Source organism: Netta rufina (assembly GCF_964035555.1).
Source record: "Netta rufina genome assembly, chromosome: 8".
Lineage (NCBI taxonomy): Eukaryota > Metazoa > Chordata > Aves > Anseriformes > Anatidae > Netta > Netta rufina.
Window position 1 is genome coordinate 5,405,454 of NC_140131.1, and position 23,744 is coordinate 5,429,197.

At 44.0% G+C, this 23,744-nt stretch overlaps 4 protein-coding genes across 4 annotated transcripts; 2 read left to right on the forward strand and 2 right to left on the reverse strand.

The window, feature by feature from the left end:
• Positions 1-1,545: 1,545 nt before the first annotated feature.
• LDLRAD1 (low density lipoprotein receptor class A domain containing 1) lies at positions 1,546-5,111 on the forward strand (the record flags this gene model as incomplete). Its single annotated transcript, XM_084291152.1, has 6 exons — positions 1,546-1,566; positions 1,989-2,043; positions 3,220-3,354; positions 3,678-3,815; positions 3,985-4,113; positions 4,966-5,111. 6 exons carry the CDS (start codon positions 1,546-1,548, stop codon positions 5,109-5,111), a joined length of 624 nt encoding a protein of 207 aa, XP_084147278.1.
• Positions 5,112-8,550: 3,439 nt separating this feature from the next.
• On the reverse strand, positions 8,551-14,763 carry LRRC42 (leucine rich repeat containing 42). The gene is made up of 8 exons (XM_084290889.1): positions 14,631-14,763; positions 13,774-14,261; positions 11,499-11,630; positions 10,285-10,403; positions 9,788-9,876; positions 9,594-9,707; positions 9,348-9,432; positions 8,551-8,930 (listed from the first exon to the last, which is right to left on the reverse strand). The coding sequence occupies exons 2-8, from the start codon at positions 14,244-14,246 to the stop codon at positions 8,674-8,676; spliced, it is 1,269 nt and encodes a 422-aa protein (XP_084147015.1). The 5' UTR covers positions 14,247-14,261; positions 14,631-14,763; the 3' UTR covers positions 8,551-8,673.
• A 139-nt stretch (positions 14,764-14,902) lies between these two features.
• Positions 14,903-22,406, forward strand: IFT25 (intraflagellar transport 25). The gene is made up of 5 exons (XM_084290891.1): positions 14,903-15,032; positions 15,228-15,334; positions 16,009-16,077; positions 17,413-17,456; positions 17,961-22,406. The coding sequence occupies exons 1-5, from the start codon at positions 14,935-14,937 to the stop codon at positions 18,066-18,068; spliced, it is 426 nt and encodes a 141-aa protein (XP_084147017.1). The 5' UTR covers positions 14,903-14,934; the 3' UTR covers positions 18,069-22,406.
• On the reverse strand, positions 19,423-23,340 carry DIO1 (iodothyronine deiodinase 1; the record flags this gene model as incomplete). Its single annotated transcript, XM_084290890.1, has 4 exons — positions 19,423-19,488; positions 19,968-20,167; positions 21,381-21,524; positions 23,010-23,340. 4 exons carry the CDS (start codon positions 23,338-23,340, stop codon positions 19,423-19,425), a joined length of 741 nt encoding a protein of 246 aa, XP_084147016.1.
• Between the last annotated feature and the right edge of the window lie 404 nt (positions 23,341-23,744).

Below are 23,744 nucleotides of genomic sequence, written 5' to 3' on the forward strand. Positions count from 1 at the left end.
AACTTGATAACCTTGCTGTAGGAAACAGTGGTAGATGACAGTTCTTATGGACATTTGTCTCTAAGGATTGTTTTACTCCACATCTTAAATGTTTTTTTTAAGGGTTGGTTTGTGGGATGTGCATAGGGAGTCTGCTTGACCTGGTACATGGCACTGTCACCAAGCTCGCTATCACCTAAAGCTTTTTGAAGGTTCAAAATGCTCATTCTGTAGCAAGTCAGATTAGAAACTTAAACATCCCCTCTGAAAAGCAGAAGATCTGGAATTTGATACACAGGTTTTAACCCTTAGTCTCATTCTTCCATGGTGTGGTGAGTGCCTAGAGTCACGGACTGTTTGTGAACTGGCGTTTGGTGTTCTCACCCCAAATTCCTCTCCAACCAGGAGAGCTTTCTGGCACAAAGTTTAATTGTGATAGATTTCAGTGAGAAGCTTCTGCTTTGGACAAATGGGCGTTGCCCTGCTGAAGGAGGAAGGCTGTATTTAACTCGGGCTGGTGCAGGTGAGTGCAGGGCTGGCACGTGCCGTTGCCAAGAAGCCTGTAACTCACGGCAATCACGAGTGAGTTGTGTGCTTGGGCATGGAGAGGGCAGTAGTTACTCCATATCAGGCATTATTTGTTGTTTTGCATCAATTCACCCAGTGAAACTGTCTTGGGGCCAGTTTTAGGCAATACAGCTGCCAGCTTCTCCAAGCCCTGGTTAACTGGTTCTTAGGAGGGAGGATCCTGTGGGGTGGCAACAATTTGGAGGTGCTTGAGTTCTGGGGACCCTTCTGCAAGCATGAGGAAGGTGGGCTCACAGCATTTTGTCTTTAAAATTGCAAACCCGCTCTGCATGCAGTGTTGAAGCCTGCAGCCGGTTCAGAAGCTGCAATTCATTTCATGTGAAGATTTACCGCAGGCCTGGAAATTTGTGTACATGAATAAAAGAGGACCCGGGAGGATTTGCTCTGCCCGTGCTTATGGCCCAAGCGAGGAAGCTGTTCCAGGTGGCTGTATCCTGCACAGCTCCGCCGAGACCTGATCGTCCTGTAGGAGCCTGGGCTTATGGCAGAGGCCAGTGTGTCAGCCTTGTTTTGGGAAAGAGGTGGGGAAAGGAGTTTTGGGTGAAGATGACCTGAATTCCCTTCCTCAGGCCTTTTCAATTCCTGTCCTTTGGTTCCTGGCTGGCACCAAGGCAAATTCAAGCTGTGTCAGCTGGGGGGTGAGCATTTCTCTTCCATGTGTGTCAGGAGCAGCAGTGGGGTTGTCAGTATCAGGAGTCTCTGGGCCCTTTATCAGCTGGGAGGGATGAGAAGCAAGCTGTAAACCCTGTAAACCCTGCTTCTGACCAGAGCAAGTGCTCAGCCTGCCTTCCCTGGCCTCTCCTGCACACGTGCTGGGCAGCACTGTGCTCCTTGCTTTCCTCCCTCTGTTGCATTTTGTATCCTGGTAACATTGCTCACGTTACAGCTGGTGTATGCTGGCACCATGGTTGAATTTTGGGGTGCAGAGAGCTTCCTGTGGTCCGCTGGGCTGTTGTGAAGACTGTGGCTGCAGGAGGAATGAACAAAACTCATCCCCAGGTATGGCCCTGCTCTGGAAAAATCTGATGTGCGACTGTTTCCTAAAGTACACTTGTTCTTGATAATGTTGTTTAACTTCTCTATCAGCGGCTTCTGAGTTTTGTAGTCATGTCTACTTCATCTGCTTTGATACAAAAGGGTATCAAGTCCAGCACTTGATATCAATACTTCTGTATTGAGTTAGTGCATGTTGTACAAATAGGAAACGGAGATTTGGAAGGTAATCTGAGCGCTTTGTGAGCCAAATCTGGGTCAGGTTTCCACTGAGGTAATTTTTGTTTGTATGTAGAATATTTATCGCCATGTCTATCCATATTTACATGTTAATTCCTGGATAAGATGGTACGAGAACTAGAAAAGCATACGTTGCATGGTTATCACATGTCACTTCTGTATGCGGTGTTTTGTTCCTTTCCTTCTAGAGGAACGGTGATGTAGCTCCTTTTGATCCAGCAAAGCCCTTCTCTGAAGAAAGAGGTAATGAATTTAATGCCGAGCTTAACGTTTTTGTTATTGAACTGTAAACCAACTGAAACTATCTAGGCAGCGTAAAATACAGGCAGTATTTATGATCTGTTGAGACTGATGTTTTCCCCCTCTGTAGTGAAACATCCAGACTATAAAATTAATAGACTTCAGCTGCTTTTTGTTGGCCTGGAGTTGGCAGTCTTATGGTATAGTAACATGATATGTAATATTCCTCTGTTGCAGATGAGGCTTATAACTGTTTCTGTGGGCTTTCTATATGCTTTAAGCTTCAGCAAATTTTGTCCACACTAAGAAAGAAAAGGTGAGATCACATACAATCAACAGGAAACCTGCAGATTGCCTCATAACAGCGTTTCCTCACTGCCATTATTTTATACTCGTGTCCCTTTGGTCAACGGCATTGTTTTGTAGGCACAGACACGCTGTAATACACCGCTTAGCTTTTAAACTGAGATGTCCTGCCTTTGATTCCTGTTCATGCCTGACGGAGGGGTTGGTTACTGCAGCCTGGATCCCTTTGTGGCTGAGCCATGGGTGTGTCTTTGCCTTCTACAACACGCAGCAATTGAGCGAGTGTGAGGCACAGCTAAGAAATCCTAACTTTTTCATCAAGGCTCTTCATGTTCAGAAGCACCAAAATCCAGTTGTTCACACAGGGTTGTCTTTAGTGACCCGTTACGCAAGCGTGTGTGTTTCTCAGATGACCACGTTCATTTTTTCCTGTCGGTCTGGGAACAGAGAGGAATCTGAGAGAAGTTACTGCTGGGTTTGGACACGCAGCTCTGGCGTTGCCAAGAGCCAAGGCAGCTGGTCAGCTCGTACGTGTGCTGCTCTGTGTTGCAATGGCTGTGGTTTTGGCCTTTAACTTCCTGATTTTGCTTGATTTATGTGGGTAACCTTCTGCAGGCTGGGCTCCCTGGGAGGCTGCAGCCTGTTGTATCCTGCGATGTCTTTGGGGAGGGAAAGGGGCTGCTCGCTGTCCAGTTCTCACCATTTTGAGCTGCTAATTCACCCTTGGGTGACAGAAGTGCCTGAAGCCAGCTATTAAAACTCAACTGCTGGCATGGCAGAGGAGTCACACACACACCTCAGCATCTCTCCACCAGTCCAGAGCCCCCTTGGACCCTCCCCAGCCCCTCACCTCCCTCCTTTGCCTCCCAACAGGCTGCTGCTGGCCGTGTGGGGCCCGCCTGTGCTGCCCGCCGAGATGTGTCTGTGTCACCTCACTGCTCCTCCTGGCTGCCATGGTGGCCATCGTGGGCCTGGCGGTGGCTCTGGGGCTCCCACCACGCTCACCAGGTCAGTCCTGTGAGGGTTGTCGTTGGCCCTATGGGGGAGGTGGAAAGTGGTGCTGAGGGGAACGGTGGTGGGGAGAAGGAAAGGGGCTGAGAGGGGTGGCTGTGAACTGATCATCAGCTGTGGAAACTCTGGGTGACACAATTCAAGCTGCTGGCACCCACCATGAGGACACCGGAGATGGGTTCTGGCCCCTAGTTATTTCCAGATGACAAATAAATTTCTGAATTCCCCCCCTTTTGATTTTGAAATCTTCTTCATCTCTTCCCCATACCATCCGTGAGCATGAGACTGTCAGAAAATAGTGTCCTTTGCTTTCCCTTCAGCGAACCGCCTCTGTGCAGCCTCCAGTAACCGGACAGGTTTCTTGTGCGATGACAGAGTGACCTGCATCCCGGCCAGCCAGGTCTGTGACAGAACCTCCAACTGCAGAGACGGAGAGGATGAGCAGGAGGAACTCTGTGGTGAGCACTTTCATTGAGATCTTCCCACCCGGGTCTTCCTGCTGTGCTCTGAAGACCTGTCTCACCAACTGGGCTGTAATTTAACCACTTCGCTAGCTGCCTGTCCCTGTTTCAGCAGGCACAGCCGTGCCCCAAGAGCTCAGCACGGGCTCTGTCTCTGCCCTTGCAGGCGACCTGCCCCACAGCCTCCCCACCTACCTGGTTTTCCGCTGCGGTAACCCTGCGCACTGGGTCTATGCTGACAAGAGGTGCAACGGGATCAATGACTGCGGGGACTGCTCCGATGAGATGGGGAGCTGTAAGTCTGCCTTCTGGCTACAGTAAGCAAAGGGCCTGCTCTCATGAGAGACTGAAGAGGTTTTACAGGAGTGGTGCTCACTAATGCTGCTGGGAACAAGTGGAGGCTCGTGTCCTCCTCTGAGACACAAAATGGCTGGGCTAGGTCTTGAGAGAACCTTGTGGGCTCCTTCATGTCAACATCCAAAAACTGGAGGCAGCAAAGAGGGGAGAGACTCCATGCTTTGAAGGTCTTTTCCAGCCTGAATGGTTCTATGACTCTATGGATGTGGCCCTAAAGGACGTGATGTAGTGGTGGGATTTGGTAGGTCAGGCTGATGGTTGGAGTTAACAGTCTTGAAGGTCTTTCCCAACCTAAAGGATTTGATTATTCTTTGCTCCCAACCCCAAAAGTTGTTCCTTCTCTGTGGTTTGTTGAGAACAAAGTATTTCCACCTTGATGCACAGCTGTAGCAGCAGCAATCATTCAAAACCAGCCTTTGGTCCTTGGTCAGGAGACAGGTATGTCCCGAAGACCAAGGGGGGACTGAGTGTGTCTCTGTGACTTAAATCCACCTCTACTCAAAAATGAGCAGCAGCTTTCTTCCTAAATCACCCCTGAGGTTTTGGACCCCCAGTGAGACCTGTCTGTAACAGCAGCTTTGTCTAGGGTAGCCTGCTAAACAAGTGAATTACAGCTGGCCATTCCTCCCAGGGTGGCACCTCTGCCCCAAGGATCATAAAAATGTCTCTTTGGTGGGTTTGCAGACTCAGGGTCATCACTAGTGTCCTTTCAATAGCTGCCAGCGTTAGGAAGGAGGCTCCTGGTGAGTGCAGCAGCAGCATTTCTGTTCCTGGTTTCTTGTCCCCACAGTGTCCGCCTGCCCTCCGTGCGGGTCAGCGTGGTGGAGCTGCAGCCCCGTGCTCTACGAGTACTGCGCCTGCGTGCCCAGGTCGCTGTGCCGCGACAGCATCCAGCACTGCACCAGCTGGTCCGATGAGTACCTCTGCACACCGTGAAGCCGCAGCACCAGGAGATGCTGGTCGTGGTGAGGTGTTTCCTGCACTGTCACCTCCCATGCTGCTGTCCTGCTCTGGAAGCTCCGGCCCGATCAGCAGCACGGTGTGGGGACAGCAGCGCCATGCTACTAGCTTGTGGGACTCCTTCAAGGGTCCTCCTGAGCACTTCCCTCTGACACATCTCCATGCTCCTGATGTCCGTGGGCAGGAGAAGGTGGTGTTGGTGTGTAAAGCATGTCTGTGGGTTTCGGCAGCTGCTTTGAAGGCTCTGTGCTGATGCAGCTGGGAGGCTTCCTGTGGGGCCTGGTGTTGGGTGACACATCTGGGGAGCCACCATGTGGGCCACCTCCTGCACAGACCTCAAACCATGAAGGTCAGTGTGGAGAGAGTAATGGTGAGGGAACTGCAGTGGATGTATTGGGGTTTGTGGGGAAAAACCAGTGTTCCTGTGGGGTGTAGCTGTCCTTCCAACCAGCCTGGGCACTCAAGGGGGACCAGGGCACATCCAAAGTGTGTTTTCTTGGGGTTGAGCAGTTTTGGAGTGGCAGCTCCACAAACAGCCACTGGGCTGGGATGCATTGCACTGCGTTCAGTTAGCAAGGAAAAAAGGTTTGGGGGGGATCCACGGCAGCCTTGGAGCGGTGAGCAGAAGAAAACCAGAAGCTGCAGCCACTGCTGGGTGGCTGTGGGATGACTTGGGATCCGCTGGGTTTGCTGCTCTGCCAGCCAGGCCTTCAAAGCAGTCCGCAGGATAGTGATGCCATTGAAATTTAAGAAAGCTGTGTTCTTTCTCTGCTCCTTTGAAGAAAAGAAAACCAAAACGCTCATCTGTGTCTAAAATGTTGATTCTGAGGAAAACACGGATTTTCAGTGAGTGTTCCTACTGTTCTAGGCCCAAAATAAACATCAGGCACTGTTCTCCCCACCGCCATCCCAGGTCACATATCTTTAAAAATAAAAGCCAGTCCACTCATTTCCTCTCTCTCCTGTGATCTGTAACTCGGCGTCTCTCCATGGCTGGTATAAATGGTGGATGTTTGTTCTAATTTGTAGCTGGGATACAGCCATAGATCTGACAGATCTTTTAAAAATAGCTTTGCTGTGTTCTGACTCACGCTTTACCTAGAATGAGATGGCAAAATTCTGCATAATGGAACAGGTACCATGGAAATTTTTAGAGCTGTGTTTAATAACCCCTCCTTTGCCATGCCAGGCCGGGACGGATGGCTTGCTTTCGCTATGTCTGTAAAGCATCACCTCAGTGCTGCAGCTCAGAGGAGGGACTGAGTTTTTTAGGTAAACATTTCTCACTTTCAAGCTTCCAGCCTCAGCCAAAACATGAAATAGAGATGCATGTTTTTACCAGAAAATCGCAAGCATCTAACATTTCAAAAAGGCTGATTTGGGGTTGGTAAATCCTGGTTTGTTGTAGTTGCTGTGCTCCTCTTATTACCCCAAAGCATTTCCAGGGGGCAATCTACAAGGAAGTTCTGCAGCACTTCATCAGAGGAGCTCAAGGAGGGTCGGTTCAGGGGCAACTCTCTCTTTTTTGGGGAAGAGATGCTTTGTGATTCGGATGGGGTTCAACCACTGGCTGTTTGCCTTCTTCATGGGCTTTGAAACCTTCATGCTCAGCACTGAGACCAGCAAATATGGTTAGTAAGAAACTTGTTCTGCATTAAAAATATTGGGATAACCATGACTTTGTGGAGCCTCTCACCTTTGCTGTGGGTGGGAAGAGGACGCTGGTTAGGCTGGGCCATGTGGCAATTGCTGGATTCCCCCCATCCTGTCAGTGGGGGATTTGTGCCTCAGAGCTCTGAGGAGAGATCAGGGGGTTGAGTACAGGGTGGTAATGTGCCTAAGTCATCTCAGGATAAAATTTACACAACGGTGTGTTTAAAAGAGGAAGTCTGCTGGTCAGCACGAGGAGCTAAGAAAAGGATTAACTTTACCAGGGGTGGAGAATGTAATAAGCACAGTGCTCTAAAACGCCTCTTCTGAGAAGTGAAGCTACACCGTGCTATTTTACTGACACTCTGTGACCTGGGCAGGCCATTCATGCCAAATCACAATGTGCCTGTTTTCTGCCTCAAGGTGTCAGCTCCCAGCTGCTTTACTGATGTGAAACGGAGGAAACGGAGAACACAATGCTCTGAGGCTGGCCTCTGCATGCTCAGATGAGCAGATCTCACAGTCACAGAAGAGCTAGCAAAAGAAATCCACGTTGGCTGCTGAACCGAAAGCCAGCTGCAGGAGGAGGTTTGTGTGTGAGTGTCACAGCCTTCTTCCTCTCTGGTAGTGGTTCTGCTAAGTCACTGTTTGTGCCATTATTTGTCTCAGAAGAGGGCTGATGTAGTCTTCAGTGGAAGCTATAAATAGCCTAGAGTTTCTGTGAAAAAATGTAGGGCTTCCAAACAAGCATACTTGCATTCTTTGTTTTTGGAGAAACTTCAGCAATACAGAAACAAAGAGGCAGGGGCTTCCCTCTCATCTCTACTTATTTTTGAGGTGAAGTTCCCTTTCTTGGCATCTTTGTGTTTGTGATTGCCAAGGATGGGCTGTTTTCCTTGTTACTGAATTGTGAAAAACACTGAACTGAGGATATCTAAATTGGCACTAGTGGAAGAAGCCTGTCCTTGGCCTTAAAGGGCACAACGATGGCTTCACTGTGCACCTCAGTTTTGTTTGAATTCCAGTCCTGTGTTGATGATAAACAAACCTGTAGTGTTACAGCTGTACTCCTGGCTTCAGAAAGACCAAACCAGAACGATTCTGAGTATCTCTGCCTTTTGCAGCAAGCGCGTGCTGTTCCGTGAACACTTCCCTTTATGTTTTAGATGAGATGCAGTTAGCGTATGGCAAGCCTGCACACACACTGAGAGGAGGCTTTAAAGCACAAAGCGCAGGCAGGATTTGCGTGTAAGGCAGGGCATGGTACAGCTGTAGAGTTTAATCTCTGCAGTAACCCAGTTTCAGCTTTCATTTCCTGGGTTAAAAGGAAGGAGATAGGGGACTTCTGTTCTTTGAATTTGTGCGATGTTACCGAGGGGTTTCTGTCTCTGCTTCCCTCCCTCCCACAGGCCTGTCCTTATCCTGTTTGCTTCCTCCCTTTGTCAGAGCTCTATCAGCACAGCCTCTGCTTTTACAGGCTGAGCCTTCTGTGCTAGCAGCACTGTTAAAGGCCCGCTGCACTTGACAAGCACAGTGCAGCTTTACTTCCAAAAAGTTGCAGTGATTATTATTAGTCTTTGGCCCCTGAGGAGACAAGAGATGAGAAGGGACAAGACCAGTATTTTTGTAAACGGTATCTATGTCAGAAGAATTAGTTAAGGATGACAACAAAAACTTTATTTGAAAAAAAATATGTATTGAAAATATACAGTAGTAACATCACCCTTCTCCTGGACTCTAGCCCTCCCCTCCCCAAGCCTACGATAACACAAGCAGATCACAGCAACCAGCTTTAACAATACTGGTCTGCTTTGTTACTCCCTCTGAACGCCTCTAAAATCCATTGTCAGCAAGAAAACAACAAACAAAAGACTCGTTTCTTTCTGACTCAGTAGGTATTTAACAAATCCCAGTCCTCCACTGTGAGGCACAGATGCTTCTGTTTGGAAGTCCTTTCTCTCTCTTGTTCAGCCAAAGCTCTTTTTTTATTGTTCTTTGATTCATGGCTGCCTGCAACCTCCTTTTTCAAAGGTGAATGGCAATTTTGAACTTTTTCCTTATAAAACTGCAAGTTTCCAGATGCTTTGGTTTCTGTCTCCTCCAACTTGCATTTGACTGCTTCCTCTGTTCTGCGTGTCTTGCCATCTACAGGGGGAAAAACAAAAAGTTCAGAGTTGGGGAAAAACAGAATTATGCCTTAAAATGTACACGTGTGTTGAGAATTGTTTTGGCCAAGCAAACCTGGAAATACTGTTTGTTTTACTGAAGCATACATAGGGGAAATGAACATTTTTATTTTGGACTCAGGGTTTTAAGGAGAAAACTCAGTTTTTAGATGTTGCCCTGAGCCTGCTGTCATGCTGAATTTTAAGTAAGTTATCCAGCAGTCTAACAAATATATATATAAAAAAAACACATACAAAAACCCTCCCACCACATTGTAAAGCAGTTGCACAAATGGCTGAAATTGCACATCTGAGATGCTATTTGTACTACAAAAATGCATGAAAATATTTCTCCTAGATAATTATTAAATAATGTGGTCTCTATTCAACTACATACAGAAGTGCTGAGCTGCTGTTCTGGATCTCAAGTCCTCTTGTGGCTTGACAGCCTCCATAACTGCCTGCTCCCACTGCAAAACTGTCTGAAAGAAGATTTGAGAGAGTTAAAAATATTTCTTGTAAAGTTTATAGAAATGTCAACAGAAACAACTCTATCCCTTATTTCCTATTTGGTGATTTAATACCTCATAGGTATTATATAAGAAACATTTCTAGAAAGTAAAATAGACTTAAAAACCCATACCTGCTCTGCCCATCCCTCTGTTCTGCAGTTACTATGATCAAATTCTTTCAGAGGCACTTCTGAGTGAACCAAGCCTATCTGCGTTTGGATTCGTTTAATGACGGCATTAACATCCTAGTGAAAAGGGAAATGAAGTGGTCAGAAGGAAAGACCATTTGGTTGTATTTGTCCGTTAAACTTAGGAGCTCTTTTACCTTGAGACCTGTCCCAGAAATGTCCAAACAGTTCAACTTCTTGAAACAAAGAATGTATCCAATTCCCACATCTGTGATTTTAGGGTTACCTGTAAGGTCAGGTAAAGTTAGTTAAGTTGCAAGATGTAGAAGAAGACAAAATACCAAGAAACTATTTGTTCCAAAACCTAATACTAGAACAAGGGATTTTTGGCCTCTTCTTTGTAGGATGATTCATGTTTGGAAATTGAGTCAAATGTGGTGTTTTTCCTCTAATGATCAAAATACAAGTTTTACAATATTACTTCCCATATTCTTAGAGACATGTACGTAATTAACAAGTAGCTGAGACTTAGAGGTATGACCTGTGTCTTGCGGGAAGCTGGCAGTCAAACCTGGGACTGGGTACTAGGCTCACAGGAATTAAATTATTTATATCCCTTCAATATTAAGTAGAAAAAATTCTTTATCAAAAAAAGATACAGTTTGCTTCTAATATTATACCATGAAGCACTTACAAGACAAGTCTAATACCAAAAGATTCTCAAGTCCCTTTTTCAATACTCGTACTGGTGCTGTCATTCTGCGAAGGCCCGCATCTGATAAAGCATTGTCTTTCAAGAGAAGCCTTTTTACACTGGAAGGAGAAATACAAAACAATTGTTTATAGTCACTTTATTTAGACAACTTTGCAAAATATCTTAAAACTCTATGCAGAAAGTCTGGGCTCATCTTGTGCCAACCCCTCAGTCTACTGAAGGGTTAATAAGAACTTTTTATTAACATTAATAAAAGTAGCAAGAAAGAAGCCTGGGTTAGTAGGACTGACAAATGTTTTTATATTCCTTCTGCTAGCTCAACAGAAGCACTTATTTGAGCAGTTATTCATGGAACTCCAGTGACAAACTCATCCTAGAGCATTTGCTAACAGAGACAAGGAGGTTCTTTATGAATTGAAGTCATTTAAATCAGGACTGCCAATCTCAACTTCACTCAAAACTGAAAAGAGAAAAACACTTGGCAAAATGGGAGAGGACAGATTTGGTAAGAGATGCAGCAACAATTTTTAGGTAAACAATGAGGTATTATTAACACAGATGAACTCAGGGAAAACATAACATTACAACATTTTTCAAAGTGCTTTGAAAACAAAATCTCATCTCAAAATGCATCAAAGTATCGAAGTTTTATATTACTGTAATATCCCCTAGTTAGTAGCTATTCTGCCTACTGTTTTCCCTATTTTTTTACTTTTCAATCTTCAGTATCAAACATAATAAAATTTATTTTCCAAAGTATTAATTAACTAAACATCAACCTAGTGCTTACACAGATCTCCATCTGGCCTATTGGTTTGGTTAAAAATTTGTCTTATAAAAGTTACCCATTAAAGAAGGAAATAAAAGTGTAAAGCTGTAACAAATGCTTAAGATGTTTTTTTTTTTCCTGCCCAATGGAAATTATAAAAATACACAAGATTTATCTTGCACATTTATAGCACCTTTGAGATTTAGTATGTCCTTTAGAGCATGTTCTTTTTGTACAATAAATTCTGTATTTTGTTTACCTCAAGAACAGGTTTTATCTGAAATCTTCAAATTTAACTGAAATCTTCAAATTTACACACTACTTTCTGTGAAATTTTTCTGTAAAGTCACACCTTGATTCTTTGAACTGCTTGGTGATAGGAAAAGAAAGTGTCATCTTTAGATACACATCAAGCAATTAGTACCTAGACAGAGCCTCTTTAGTGAGGTGTTCTAAAAGTTCATGTTCATCTCCGAGTTTACAACAGGAAAGATCCAAACATGTCAGATCCCGGAAAGACTTAATTTCTTCTAGTTTTTCAGAGATAAGCAGGTATCTGTAAAGAACAAAAAAGCTATCAGTGTTCAGGGCACATAAGAAGGATCTTCAAGTATTCTCAAGTGTCACAAGCATAAGGCAGTTATTTCTCATACGAATCTGTGTAGAAACTGACAGAAACTGGCCAGCTGTTGTAATTATCTTTTTTACACTGCATTCTGCACACAACACATCCAAATCCCCAGCCTTCTCCTTGAATAAATATTGTTTTGTTATGACACAGAATAATGGACTAACAATTACAACCTCAATTTGCAAACACCACTATTAGGGGCCTGTTTTCAGGTTATTACTGTATTATTTCAGAATAATGTAGAATAAATTACTTTAAATCAGATTCACAAGTTGCTCTTCCTTAGTATCTAGGTGGCGTGGAGACAAACCAGCATTCACACAGGTTTCAAATCTATTCTGAATGCATCAGCATAGCTTGCCAAATGGTAAAATTTTACTTTCCACATGTGAAAATACAATACTTCGCTAGAGACGTGGCCCAGCTCACTAGACTAAGTCCAACGGGATGCCTGCAGGACCCTGGACTCCAACTGGAGCAGTGATTACACCCCAGGCAGTGGTTACTCAGTGGGTTATTTTTTTTGAGCTGCGTTGGTTCCCGGATCCGATTCACTCCGCAGCCATGCAAACATCTGTGCTGGAACTATTCAGTAGGAGGTTTAGAGGTAGGAATGCACTGAAGAATGGCATGCATGAATATGCAGTAACACCCTGCTTGCACGTAGCAGTTACTACCTTACCCCCATCTCCTTTGCTTTTACCTCTTATTTCCACGGCAATACAACCTAATCTCTCCTGAATTTACCTCACAGTCCCCACAGCAAGACATTCTCTGAGGATAACACCTGCAGTGCTGAAATTAGGTGTGTTTACTAATTGCATCCCTCAATGAATGCCTTTTTGCCCTTGGAAGTAAGAGCACCTTCTTGGTGCAAGTAGACCTACCAAACTACTCCACCAAATCCTAGGAGGCAATATGTGCAGTCAGAGGGCAAAGCAACTCTCAGTAGACCACAGAGGGCTTGTGAAGAGTGGGCTCTTTCACAAATATGATTAATCAGAAAGTGCTTTAGTATCTTACTTCCTGGATTTCAAAGACTTGATACTTAACTGAGCTTTTTGTAATAGTAAACTATGCCAGAGGTAACTTCACTTCTGAATTAAGCTCAGAAAAAGTATCTGTACTAAAAATAAAGAGGGAGTAGGTTTAAGGGATAAAACAAAAGATAATTGACCTCTGATCAAACATTCCTACTGTGCTCAAAACACCCTTGGCACTTCAGATGAATATGCCTGTACTTTGATTCTAAACTGGATAAACCATCCTTTTTAACGTGTATGGATGGAAAATAGTCTCATTACAGTACTTGGAAAGACTTCAGTAGGAGCAAAGCTTTAAAAGCACATTCAGTTTTAAGCTTGGTCAGACTCTCTTGTAGAGAAAGAAAACGTGAACACTGAGAAGGTAGGAAAAAAAAAAAAAAGAAGCTGTATTCTAATCAGAACCTCATTAAGGTATGTTCAGTATGGGGATAGGAACCACATTTACCACTAAGGTAAAACCTGCCTGACTTCAAAGGCTCTAACTCTCACCTACAAGACTGTATCTTCTGCTCAGCACCCAAAATGAAACGGAATAAAAAATGAAATGAGTTAAAAACTTACAGTAAATAATCTGAGATGGTCTGCAAGGGTGTATTTTATCTGAACAGTCAGCTAGGCATGTTGAAATGCTTCTAAGTACAATTAGAAAAATGACCCAAGAAATACCTGAGGTAGCATTACACATACAGACTGCTATGCAAATACTGATTAGCATTGTTAAAAAATAGTTGCAAGTTTAAACCTTCAAATAAAATCCCCCTTTAGTTTACATGGATTTAATCTATTACCTGTATTGCCTTGTATCTCAGTGTGAAACCAGCAGCTATGGGCTGTACTTGTTAGGAAAGGAATGGTACGAAGGGAAACAAGCAGCAGAGTAAGATGAAGCTCAAGTCAGTTGACTAAAAATAGGTGGTGCTATAAGGCCTAAATTTTTTGGAAAGTTACTTTTGAGAGAAAGTAAGGGAAAATTTAAGCATGCTAGCAAAAAGCGCTAGGTATTTGTTACTGAATGCACTTACCTATTCCGCAGACATAACGAACATAGCACCAAATTGCCATATGCTTCAGTAAACTTCTGTAGAGCTCTCAGTCCTGTAACTGGTTCTGTGAACTTTTGTCTTGCTTCAGCAGCTGAGAAGAGCTTTTCAGCAATCTGCTCTGGGAAACCAATCAACGAGTCAATGTGGTCAACGTTGTCAGAAATGTACCCCAGCACCAGGCTGAAGAGAGACTTGGCCGAGTATCGGAGGTTCCCTTCCTTGGTGTACGTGAAGATGAAGTGATCGGTCCTCTGCCTCCTTGCTCTATCGTCCTCCCTGTTCATGCAGAGCTCCACAGAAAATCCTCTGGAGAACAGCCTGAAAGGTCTTGCTTTGGGAGGGACATTGTGTATGCCGCCCGCACCCTGGTTTACCACGTGCAGCTTCCCATTTTCACGCACGTATATCGGCCCGGTATCCAGCCAGCTTTCCGAGTGGAGCCAGCACGACATTCCCCTGGTCCAGTTCTGCAAAAACAAACCGCAGACAGGTAAAACACACCTTGAAAAAGACCCCCGAGCCCCGTCAGCGATCCTGGGTGCCCCGAGTGCAGGTTGTCACGTAACCCTGCAGCGCCAGGAGGGCCGGGCTGGGTGCTGCCTGCCATCAACCCACGGACACTGGGATGGCGAAAAGGTGCTGGGGTGTGAGGGGGGCCACAGCTGTGCTGCAGGAAGAGGGGAACGAAGAGAAAGAGAAAGAGGAGGAGGAGGGTAAATGGCTGACCGCAGCAGGGCAGCCGAGCCTGACCGAGGAGCCCCCTCCCGGCTCTCAGAGCAGGGTGCGCAAGGCAGGAGCGGTGCTGAGGGGTCCGGGGGGGCTCTGCCCTCACCTACCTGCCCCGCCGGGGCCGCCCCGCCGCTCCCTCAGCCGGGGCCGCTCTCGCCGCTCCCATCCCGCAGCAGGCGGGGCCGCGCCGGGGGCGGGCAGCGGGAGGGGAGCGGGGCGCTGAGGGGACGCGGCCCCGGGGTGGGCTCTGAGGGGGGGGCGCCGCCGCCGCCATTTTCTCGCTCCCCCCCCCCCGTGAGGGTCCCGCTGCGGCACCGCCTCGCCCGGCCACAACCGCGCTGCTCCGGGGCGTCCCCGCTGCCCGGTACCGGCAGCACCGGGCTCGGCCATCCCCTCCGCTCCCGGTCCCAGATGGGGGCCACCGACTGGTGCCGGAGCTCGGCGGGCGCTGCCCTCGTCCTGGCCACCTCCAGCGACCCGCAGCACCCCGCCGAGAACATGGCGGACGGGTGAGGGCGGCGAGAGGGGCCCTGAGGGGGGGTCCCCTGGCAGCGCGGTGCCTCTCCTAGCTGGAATATTTTCTGCCCCCACAACGCAAATTAAAATCTTCCCCAATAATAACGGCCTCGCATTCTTTATTTATTTAAAAAATTTCTTTCGAGACTGCTATAAATAGTCCTGTGTGGTTTTCTTTTTCTCCACAGAAGTTCTGAAACGTTCTGGACGACGACAGGAATGTTCCCGCAGGAATTCATTATTGGTTTTCCTAAATGTGTAAAAATCAGCAAAGTCGCCATCCAGTGTTACTTGGGTAAGGCTTCGTGTATTGCAGTACGCAGTACAGATTATTCAAAATATGTTCGCTTACATGCACGTTCTCTCAGTAGCCTCGTATATTTAAGTAGTCGCTTTTAACATGTTAATAAAGGTACAGCTTAGCAAAACACTTGTCTTGCATGTCCAAAGTTTTTCATAAATGTGTCAGAAAAAGATGGCCAATCTGCCCCAGCTGCAGTTGTTACTGCGTTCTCATAGCAACCTTGTATTGATCTTCTAGTTAACTTCTGTAGTACAGTGGTGGCTGATCTAATTTTATGGATAAAACCGCAATGCTTACTATTTTAATGATTTATTTTTAATATTAATTTTTATAATTATGTATGGCAACTCTGAATTTTATTTTCTAAAATAAGGTGAGGGAAAATGTGAGCTGTAAGATCAAAAGCACTGTTACAAGGTGAGAGCATGGGTACAGGAGCTTGACTGTCAGCAGAGGCTGCACAACACAAAATAAAAACTTGTCCTTGTGTGTCCAACCTGAAACAGGAGTGTGATGGTTTTATTGCAGTCCTAGTCCCTAAACTAGAGGAGCAGTGAATTAGTTAATACTGATAAGATGCTTTGTAGATGGAAAGTGATGCAATAAATATCATTTTCAATAAACTGCAAAATTTATGTTTATATTTTAAATGCTATGTATTTTAGTGCGGACCTTGAGGATTGAAAGAAGCATATCTAAAGACCCAGTAGATTTCGAACAGTGTGTTGAAAAAGGTGAGATTCTGAATCTGAAGTGGATGGGGATTTGTGGGAATGATGTCGATCTGTGCATTTGCTGATTGACTTATTTCAAAGTTTTTGAATAACAAAGCTTTTGTTAGGCAAACCAGGAAGGATTCCAATTGACTTTTATTGTTACTATGTATAAAGATAACTAGACAAAAATAAAAACTTGATTAGGAAGCTTTATTTCTTTCTTTTTTCTCCCCTAGAAAACTGACTTAGTAACACTAGGATGTGTACCCTGACATGTTGTATTCCAGCACATATCTGAGAACAAGGCTAGTCACATTGTCAGGCTTTGGTAGAGCCTTGTGACCTAGATTTCTTCTGATAATTTCAGTTAATATTGGTTAGGTTTTTTAAACTTCACTGAATCCCTGTTTTCCTGCAAAAAAATCCTTGTAGTATTATACTACAGAGTAACTTTCACAGTGAAGCATTTACATTTTGACTATAGTTGCCTTAAAAATACCAGTGGTGCATCTTCTGGGGGGACCTATCACTTGCATAAATGATACCAAATTTTTGGAGTTCCCCATTGATCTCTTTGGACATCAAGTGAGAATATGGACATGTTGGAAAATAATCATGTTTCCTGTCATGTAGCCTGGTGCTATATAGTACCATTTTCTCAACTTGAAAACTGCATTTTCAGATGGCTAATGGTACACAGATGCACCAGGAAACAATACATTTTCTTCTATTGTTAAATCTTAGTTTTATGCCTTTCACTAAGTTTGCATAGTGTGTAAAAATTATGCTTATAAAATTGATCTTAGATTTTATATAGGTTCTACTGAGACGTACAGATAAAACCATCCTTTTTATCATTGGTGCACTCTGGATTTTTTCAGTGAGTCATTTTAACTCCATGTCTGTTGAGTATTCAGGTCTGGCTTGATGATGATGTTATTAGATATTTGTTTAATAGACAAATTTAAATAAAGTTTATGAACACTGATGTTCTGATTTGCTGTTTGGAGATGTAAAATGATGTAGAAGGGCTCGAGCCTACTTGTACAATCTTTTTTGTTCCAAAAATTAAAATCAGACTTACACAGTATAATAGAGTGCCATTTCCTGCATTATTATGTTGTTTTTAATGCCCCTTGGGTGATGTTTTATAAAGCAATGTAATGAATTATATTTTTACACTTGGATATTGCAAAGAGTATTTGTTCTCTTAATTAACCTTGTAAAGAACAATTTCTGTATGTTGTGTGACTTCCTGCTCCTTAAACTCCCATGAACTCTGACATCCAGTGAATTTTTTTCACAGCATTGTGCACGGTTACTCATTATTTGCTGAAAATATGTATTTTCTAGATTTGCAACACACAGAAGGACAGCTTCAGATGGAAGAATTTCCAGTGAGTATTTACAGGATACACCAGCAGTGCTTCATGGAGCAGGATGTCTAGGCTAACTGGGTGGAAACCATGAAAAATCAAAACATGTTTATTTATAATTATTGTTAACTCAACATTAGATTTGGGAATTCATAGATCAGGACATAAGACTCCACTTTCCTGCTGCTCCTCTGTAGATTGGGGTATGAAGTTGCACCTAACTACTGCTCCTGTGTGAAGGAGCTCCTTCCAGAAGAATGGTGGTCTTTCCTCCCTGAATTGTTGTGGTGAAGGCTGCAATCAATATTCAGGGGTGGGGAGGGACAACTGTTTTTAATTGGTCTCCTAAAGAATCTCTGAAGCTGGCTAAATTTTTTAGAACACCATGATTTATGTGTAATTTGGAAACAGACATAGGAACACAGGTTCTTCTAACAAACTTCTGCAAATAGTTTGATAGTTATGTTACTATAGAGACTAAAATTAACTTTTTTTTTTCTTTTTTTTTTTTTTTGTCTTCTACAGCTTCCTGAATTCCCAGCCACTTACTTGCGGTTCATCATCAAGTCTGCCTTTGATCATTTTGTATCAGTGCACAGGGTGATGGCAGAGGGCACAGCAGAAAACGCTTAAGTCCAGCTTAAATTTGTACCTTTTTTTTCCTTTTTGTATTATATTTTGATATTTGTATTGCAGGAAATATTTATTATTAAAACTTTGTATTAAAGTGTTTTTCAAAGATAACAGATGCAGTGTGTATTCACCACTAGTTTAATGTATGTAATGCAGTTAATTGGTAAGCAACTGCATAGATACTTTTGCCAGGGGCTTGTGTAACATTAGTTTTATAAATACATAGCCAAAGTTCTGTTTGGACAGGAAATTGCAGAAATATATGGAAAGCAGGAACGCCTGTGGTGCATGACTGAGAAGTCTGCAGCTTCCACTCAGCTCAGCTAGAGCAGACACCTCTGAAAAAAGTCAAGACATGTCCAATTGGTTCATGAACAGAATTAAGAGTCTGTGCTTAGATGTCCTTAATTATAGTAACAGCTGTCTAGCTTTATAATCTGGAGTGTTATCAAGAATACTTAAACATAGCTAAGTCCATTTAAATCATTGTGTTTAGGTCAGGCTTTCTTAATTTATGAATTAAAACCCAGTTTCCTGTGAGATGTTTCCCTTGCACCCTGAGTTGAATGGAAGAAAATATGAAATACTTACATGGGAGGCATTACTTCTTACTCTCAAAGAAGTTATTCAAAAGTTCTAAAACTGGAAACCTCATTAACTCAAAAGAAACTGTGCAAGAATAATAGGATGTGTATAAACGTCTACTAATGCTTATAAATAACCGAAGGGGAAAAACAAGCTGGAGCCGTACGATGCTCTTGATAGTTTTTTAATAGTTGCAGATCAATCCTTTGTTTCTATAAATATTTTCTAAAATCAGGTCACAGCTGTCTGCGCTTTAAGCTATGACTGTCATAACAAATATTAATAGAAACAAATGTTAATAGAGATTGTCTTATTCAGAAGTCTTCTGAAGTCTGTGGAAGTGAACGTTTAAGAAAATTGGATGTGTACAAGAGAGAGAGAAACTTATTAATGTGAAATTGGTTGTTTTGCATGCCAGTTGATTTTTGCAAATATCACCACCCCTGAGGTTTATCCTGCATGGTATTCCTTAGGAATGTAAATGTCGATATCCAATCCTAATAGCTCAGCTACTGTTTGTTACTGCTGCTGGTATAAGTGCAGTAAGACACTACAATGTGATAGATGAGGTTGTACCAATGAAACCTGAAAACCTCCAGACAAATAAATGATGAACCACACTGTAAATGCTCTTTAGATGCATGTGTTATTCCCTCTCTAGGTGTTCTGTTATTTGTATTTTTTTTAACAGTTTTGTCCATGAAAACTTATTCATTGAGCTTTTTTTTATCCAGCTAGTCTTTACTCTGAAGTCCTCTTCTTTCTTTTTCTATTTCAGTTTTTCCAGGATGGCACGTATTTCCTGGGGGTGATAGTTCCAAGGCCCCACTCCTCCCTGCAAAGGCAATAAAATTATACAGTAATGCTCAAATACACAGAGCAGAAGTCCTTTAGAGCACAGCAGTTAAATCAGAGCTGTGGGTAGGTGTACTTGGGTTTCTTTTGCTTGGCAGCTGTCGCATAGGAGGTGGTATGCGCACAGGTCACACCCTGCTGTGTAGCTGGGGCAGGGCCAGTGCTGGGATCCTGGAGCTGGGGAGTGTTCCTGGATCTCACAGCTTAGACGTAGCTAGGTTTTCTAATGAGCCGTGGGATAAATATTTGAGCAGGACTGAGGTGTACATCAAATATGTACACTGCAAAGGCCCAGACTGGTTTTACTGCAAGTCCTTTTCTTTTTTTCCAGAGTTACAGTGCATTGTGTAATTAGCAACTATGAAATAGAATGAAATACTTGCATAAAATACAAAACATTCTTATTTTAAAAGTTGAGAATCTAAATGTATTGTGCCCGTTATTGTTGATGTGTTTTACCTTGTAGATAACCTTCCCCTCTTGAAGCAGATACAGTCTTTCTGGCAGTGCAGCATATTTTGAACTGCTGAGGTTTTCCATAGTGTCTAAAACCACTGGACATAAAGGATTATTTTTCTGAAGAAATTGTGCTGCAATTTTTCGATCTTCAAGGCTTCTGTGATTGTTAATAACAATATTGTTTTTAAAAGCCCATCCATCTGGAACAAATGAGAAAGGTGTTTAGCAAGGAACATGTGGAATAGACATTGGGGTGGAGATGTCCTGTGTGTCACGTACCAAAACTGTGTTAAAAGAATAATGCAATTTACTTCTAACACCAAAACTTGCCATGAAATTAAGGTCCCCTTCAGAGTAGGAGAACACTACAGCTTTGCAGATAAGTAATCACGTGTCTTTGTTTGTTTCCCTACCTTAATTTGAACAAACTGCATTTCTTCCTTGCCCTGGATTCAGAAATACTTGATGTATTTTAGCTAAAATTTTCCCATGTAAATCAAGCCTGGAAAGATACCAGGTGTGGGAGATGCATCCCATCCAGATAAAGTTTGCCAAAATTATTGGTGCAGAGAAGGAGACTTTTAAATTATAAGCTGATTATCAGCTGTTACCTGTTCATTTAGCAGTCTCAGCAATAGTGTTGTTCATTCAGCTTGATTCTACTCATTAAGCCTATAAAATTAATTTTAGATCTGATAACTGAAATATGCAAGAGAGAAGGCCCCTCCTTGTTTTTTAGAAATATGCAAATAAACATTTGCATATAACTTCCTAGGAAAGAGGAAACAAGTAAAAGATTTTGGTGGCTTGGCTGTCTGTTTCTCAAGAGCTCTAAGTGATGCAGTGTTAGAAAACTTGAAAACTGTAAACGTTGCCTTTTAGAAAACCACCTTAACCCTGGGATAAAAATCTCTGCCAGCATGTTACTTAGTCCAGTGTAGATAAAAGAGTGTGTGCAGTTTGTTTGCTATTTTTTAATTAAAGTCTGCATCCTGTTCTTGACACATTAAAAATGATTTACAAAAACTACACTGTTTTGTTTTTAAAACACATAACACATGCTGCCATTGCACACTTAACCTTTGTTCTATGAAAGGCTCTTTTCATTTTTGTTTATATTTTTCAAGAGGAGCTCTGCTACAACTGGGAGGAAGTTTTGCACAGATTTAACTATGTGCTTCCCTTCACAGAGATAAGCATCTTCAACAGGAGTATTTCAGTGTGAAGTCAGATGTGCGAGTAAAATCGTTGGAGAATCAGGGATGCAAACTGGTGCCTAGATTTGGTGTGGCCACTTTTGATTTTAGGAAGATTTCTTTGCTGTTTGTAGTTAACTCCTTTGCTAAAATGTTTTTCTAACAGGAATGATGCATATCTGAAGTTAGGGTAGGCATTAATATGTTTGTGCTGTACCTGCTGCGTGAGCTTCTTCGATGTAGATGATAAGGAAATCTGCTATCGAGCTGAAATCTTTGACGAGCTTGTTGAACTCATCAAATTTTAACATAAATGAAGGTCAGGTGCAACTTCCAAAATTCAGGATTAAAGGCCGGTTACCTAGGAGAAAACCAGGGGACACTGTGGTTAAGTTGGTGGTGGGAGAGAGGCAGCAGAACGAATGTATCACCAAGTTTCTATGCAAAGCAAGCACCAAGATGCTTTCTGTCCCTTAGCCTGGCACTGACCAGTGCAGGATCCAACAGTGAGCTTAACCAAGGAGGGGCCTTTCTGTGCAAAGCCCAGTGAAGACAGAAGGTACCCGACAGATACACATCTTGTGCCTTCCCCATGACAACCACTTCTCAAGTCACCAGCATTTTGGGATAGCAAGCTGCTCTAAAATGGATATGCAGCATGTAGTGCCTGGCAGCCTCCCCAAGAGCTTTCGTACTAAGGACTTTGAAAAGTATTCAGCATGATCATTTGCAAGGTTTCTCAACAGACAGTGATTCAGAGATGGACATCTAAGCACAGATTCCCTATTCTGTTGACCCAGCTGGATGTCTTGACTTTTTTCAGAGGTGTCAGCTCTAGCTGAGCCAAGTGGAAGCTGCAGACTTCTCAGTCATGCACCACAGGCGTTCCTGCTTTCAATGGATTTCTGCAATTTCCTGTCCAAACAGAACTTTGGTTATGCATTTATTAAACTAATGTTACACAAGCCCCTGGCAAAAGTATCTGTGCAGTTGCTTACAGATTAACACAGCGTGTACCCACGTGTTCGCATCTGCATAATCGATTGCAAGGCCTCAGTTTAAGAGAACTTGCAGGATTTTTAGTCCATGGCCATGCTAAATTATCTCAAGCATGTTCAAGATCTTCATTCTGGCTGGGCTTAGCTTCAAAAAAGTGCTGCCAGCATATTTTGCATCTTAAAGAATCTAATAGCGGGGGTACCTTTCTGTAGATATTGTGTACCTCGAATTGTGCAACCCTATTTTATATATAAATAAAGAGAGAGAAGGATTTAGTGCCTCCCATGGGGACAGACGCTGCTGCTTAATGATTAATTCCACGTTCTGCAGAGATCTCGGTGGGAGGCAGCGGACAAAGTACAAAGCAACTTCTTTTTCTTCTGCCTCATTTCTAGCTGCTTTAAATCTGCAAAAACACTGTGTGCTTTCTAGTTTCTAGGATCTATTCTGGCTTTCGGAGCTGGCATGGGACTTTGTGTATGTACAGGGAATGGCAGCCAATGGTCGTGACTCACTGCACCCGGTTCTGACTCTGGATCTTCTCCCCCTAAAACAAATTATCACTTTTGCTGTCAAAAGGAGCCATTTCCAGACAGAGCCAGCTTTTGCAAGAGGTTCACAAGCGTACTGGTGTGCAGGGTTGTTGTATCCAGGACAATAAGCAGGTTATTTTAGAAAATCAAGAGGCAGGCAGCTGGTATGAGTGCACAACACAGCAGAGCAGGCTGGCGGCGTTCATTTGATGGGAAAGATGCAGCATGTTCCCTGTTGTCCCTGTCCCCTCGCAGCCTCTTGTCCTCACCAACCATTTTATCACACCCAAACCATTGCAAGGATGATGACTGACCTCGCATGAAGTCGAAGAGGTGCCGGACGTCCCCCTGGGATGTCACCACTGGCGTGTTGGGAGCAGGCCGTCCCTCATAGGCTTCGTCCTCCAGCCTCTTCCACTTCACCTTCAGCACGAAGAGTAAATACTGGAAGCTGAAGAAGGTCGGGCCCCAGTTCTCATAGCTGAACTTGGGGTTCTGGTTCATTCTGCTCTTCTCGCCTTGTTTTAGGATGTGCCTTTTCATGGCGTTGGGGAACAGCACCATCAGCGTTTTGCCGACGACAACGCTTGCGGTGACGTGCAGAAGAACGAGGGCTTTCTGTAGCAGCAGCCTGATGCTCCACATCGTGCTGTGGGTGAGGGCTTCCGATGGGAACGCAGCGAGGCAGCAGGGGCAAAGGTAGCGAGGTGGGGAGGAAAGGCGTTCACGTGGCCCGAGGCATTTTGGCACAATTTCTGCCTGGCCTGGCCCCCCTTCACCTCCCCGTGGACTCCATGTGTCTGGGAGCGAGGAGCCTGCCCGTGGAGCTCCTCTGCCTGCACCAGGGCAGGGCTCTAAGGTGGGCTGCACAGCTGCAAGGCTTGTTCAGGGAAATCGTGTGTGTTAGAAACGAGCGGGGCTGCTTTGGGACGTTCTCCCGGATTAAAAACAAAAATTAGGGGAATGGTGCCCCAGGGCTGGGCCTGTCAGCGCTGAGGCACTTCAACCTACGCCTCCAGGCTCGGGAGCCACCGTTGTCCATGGTGGGG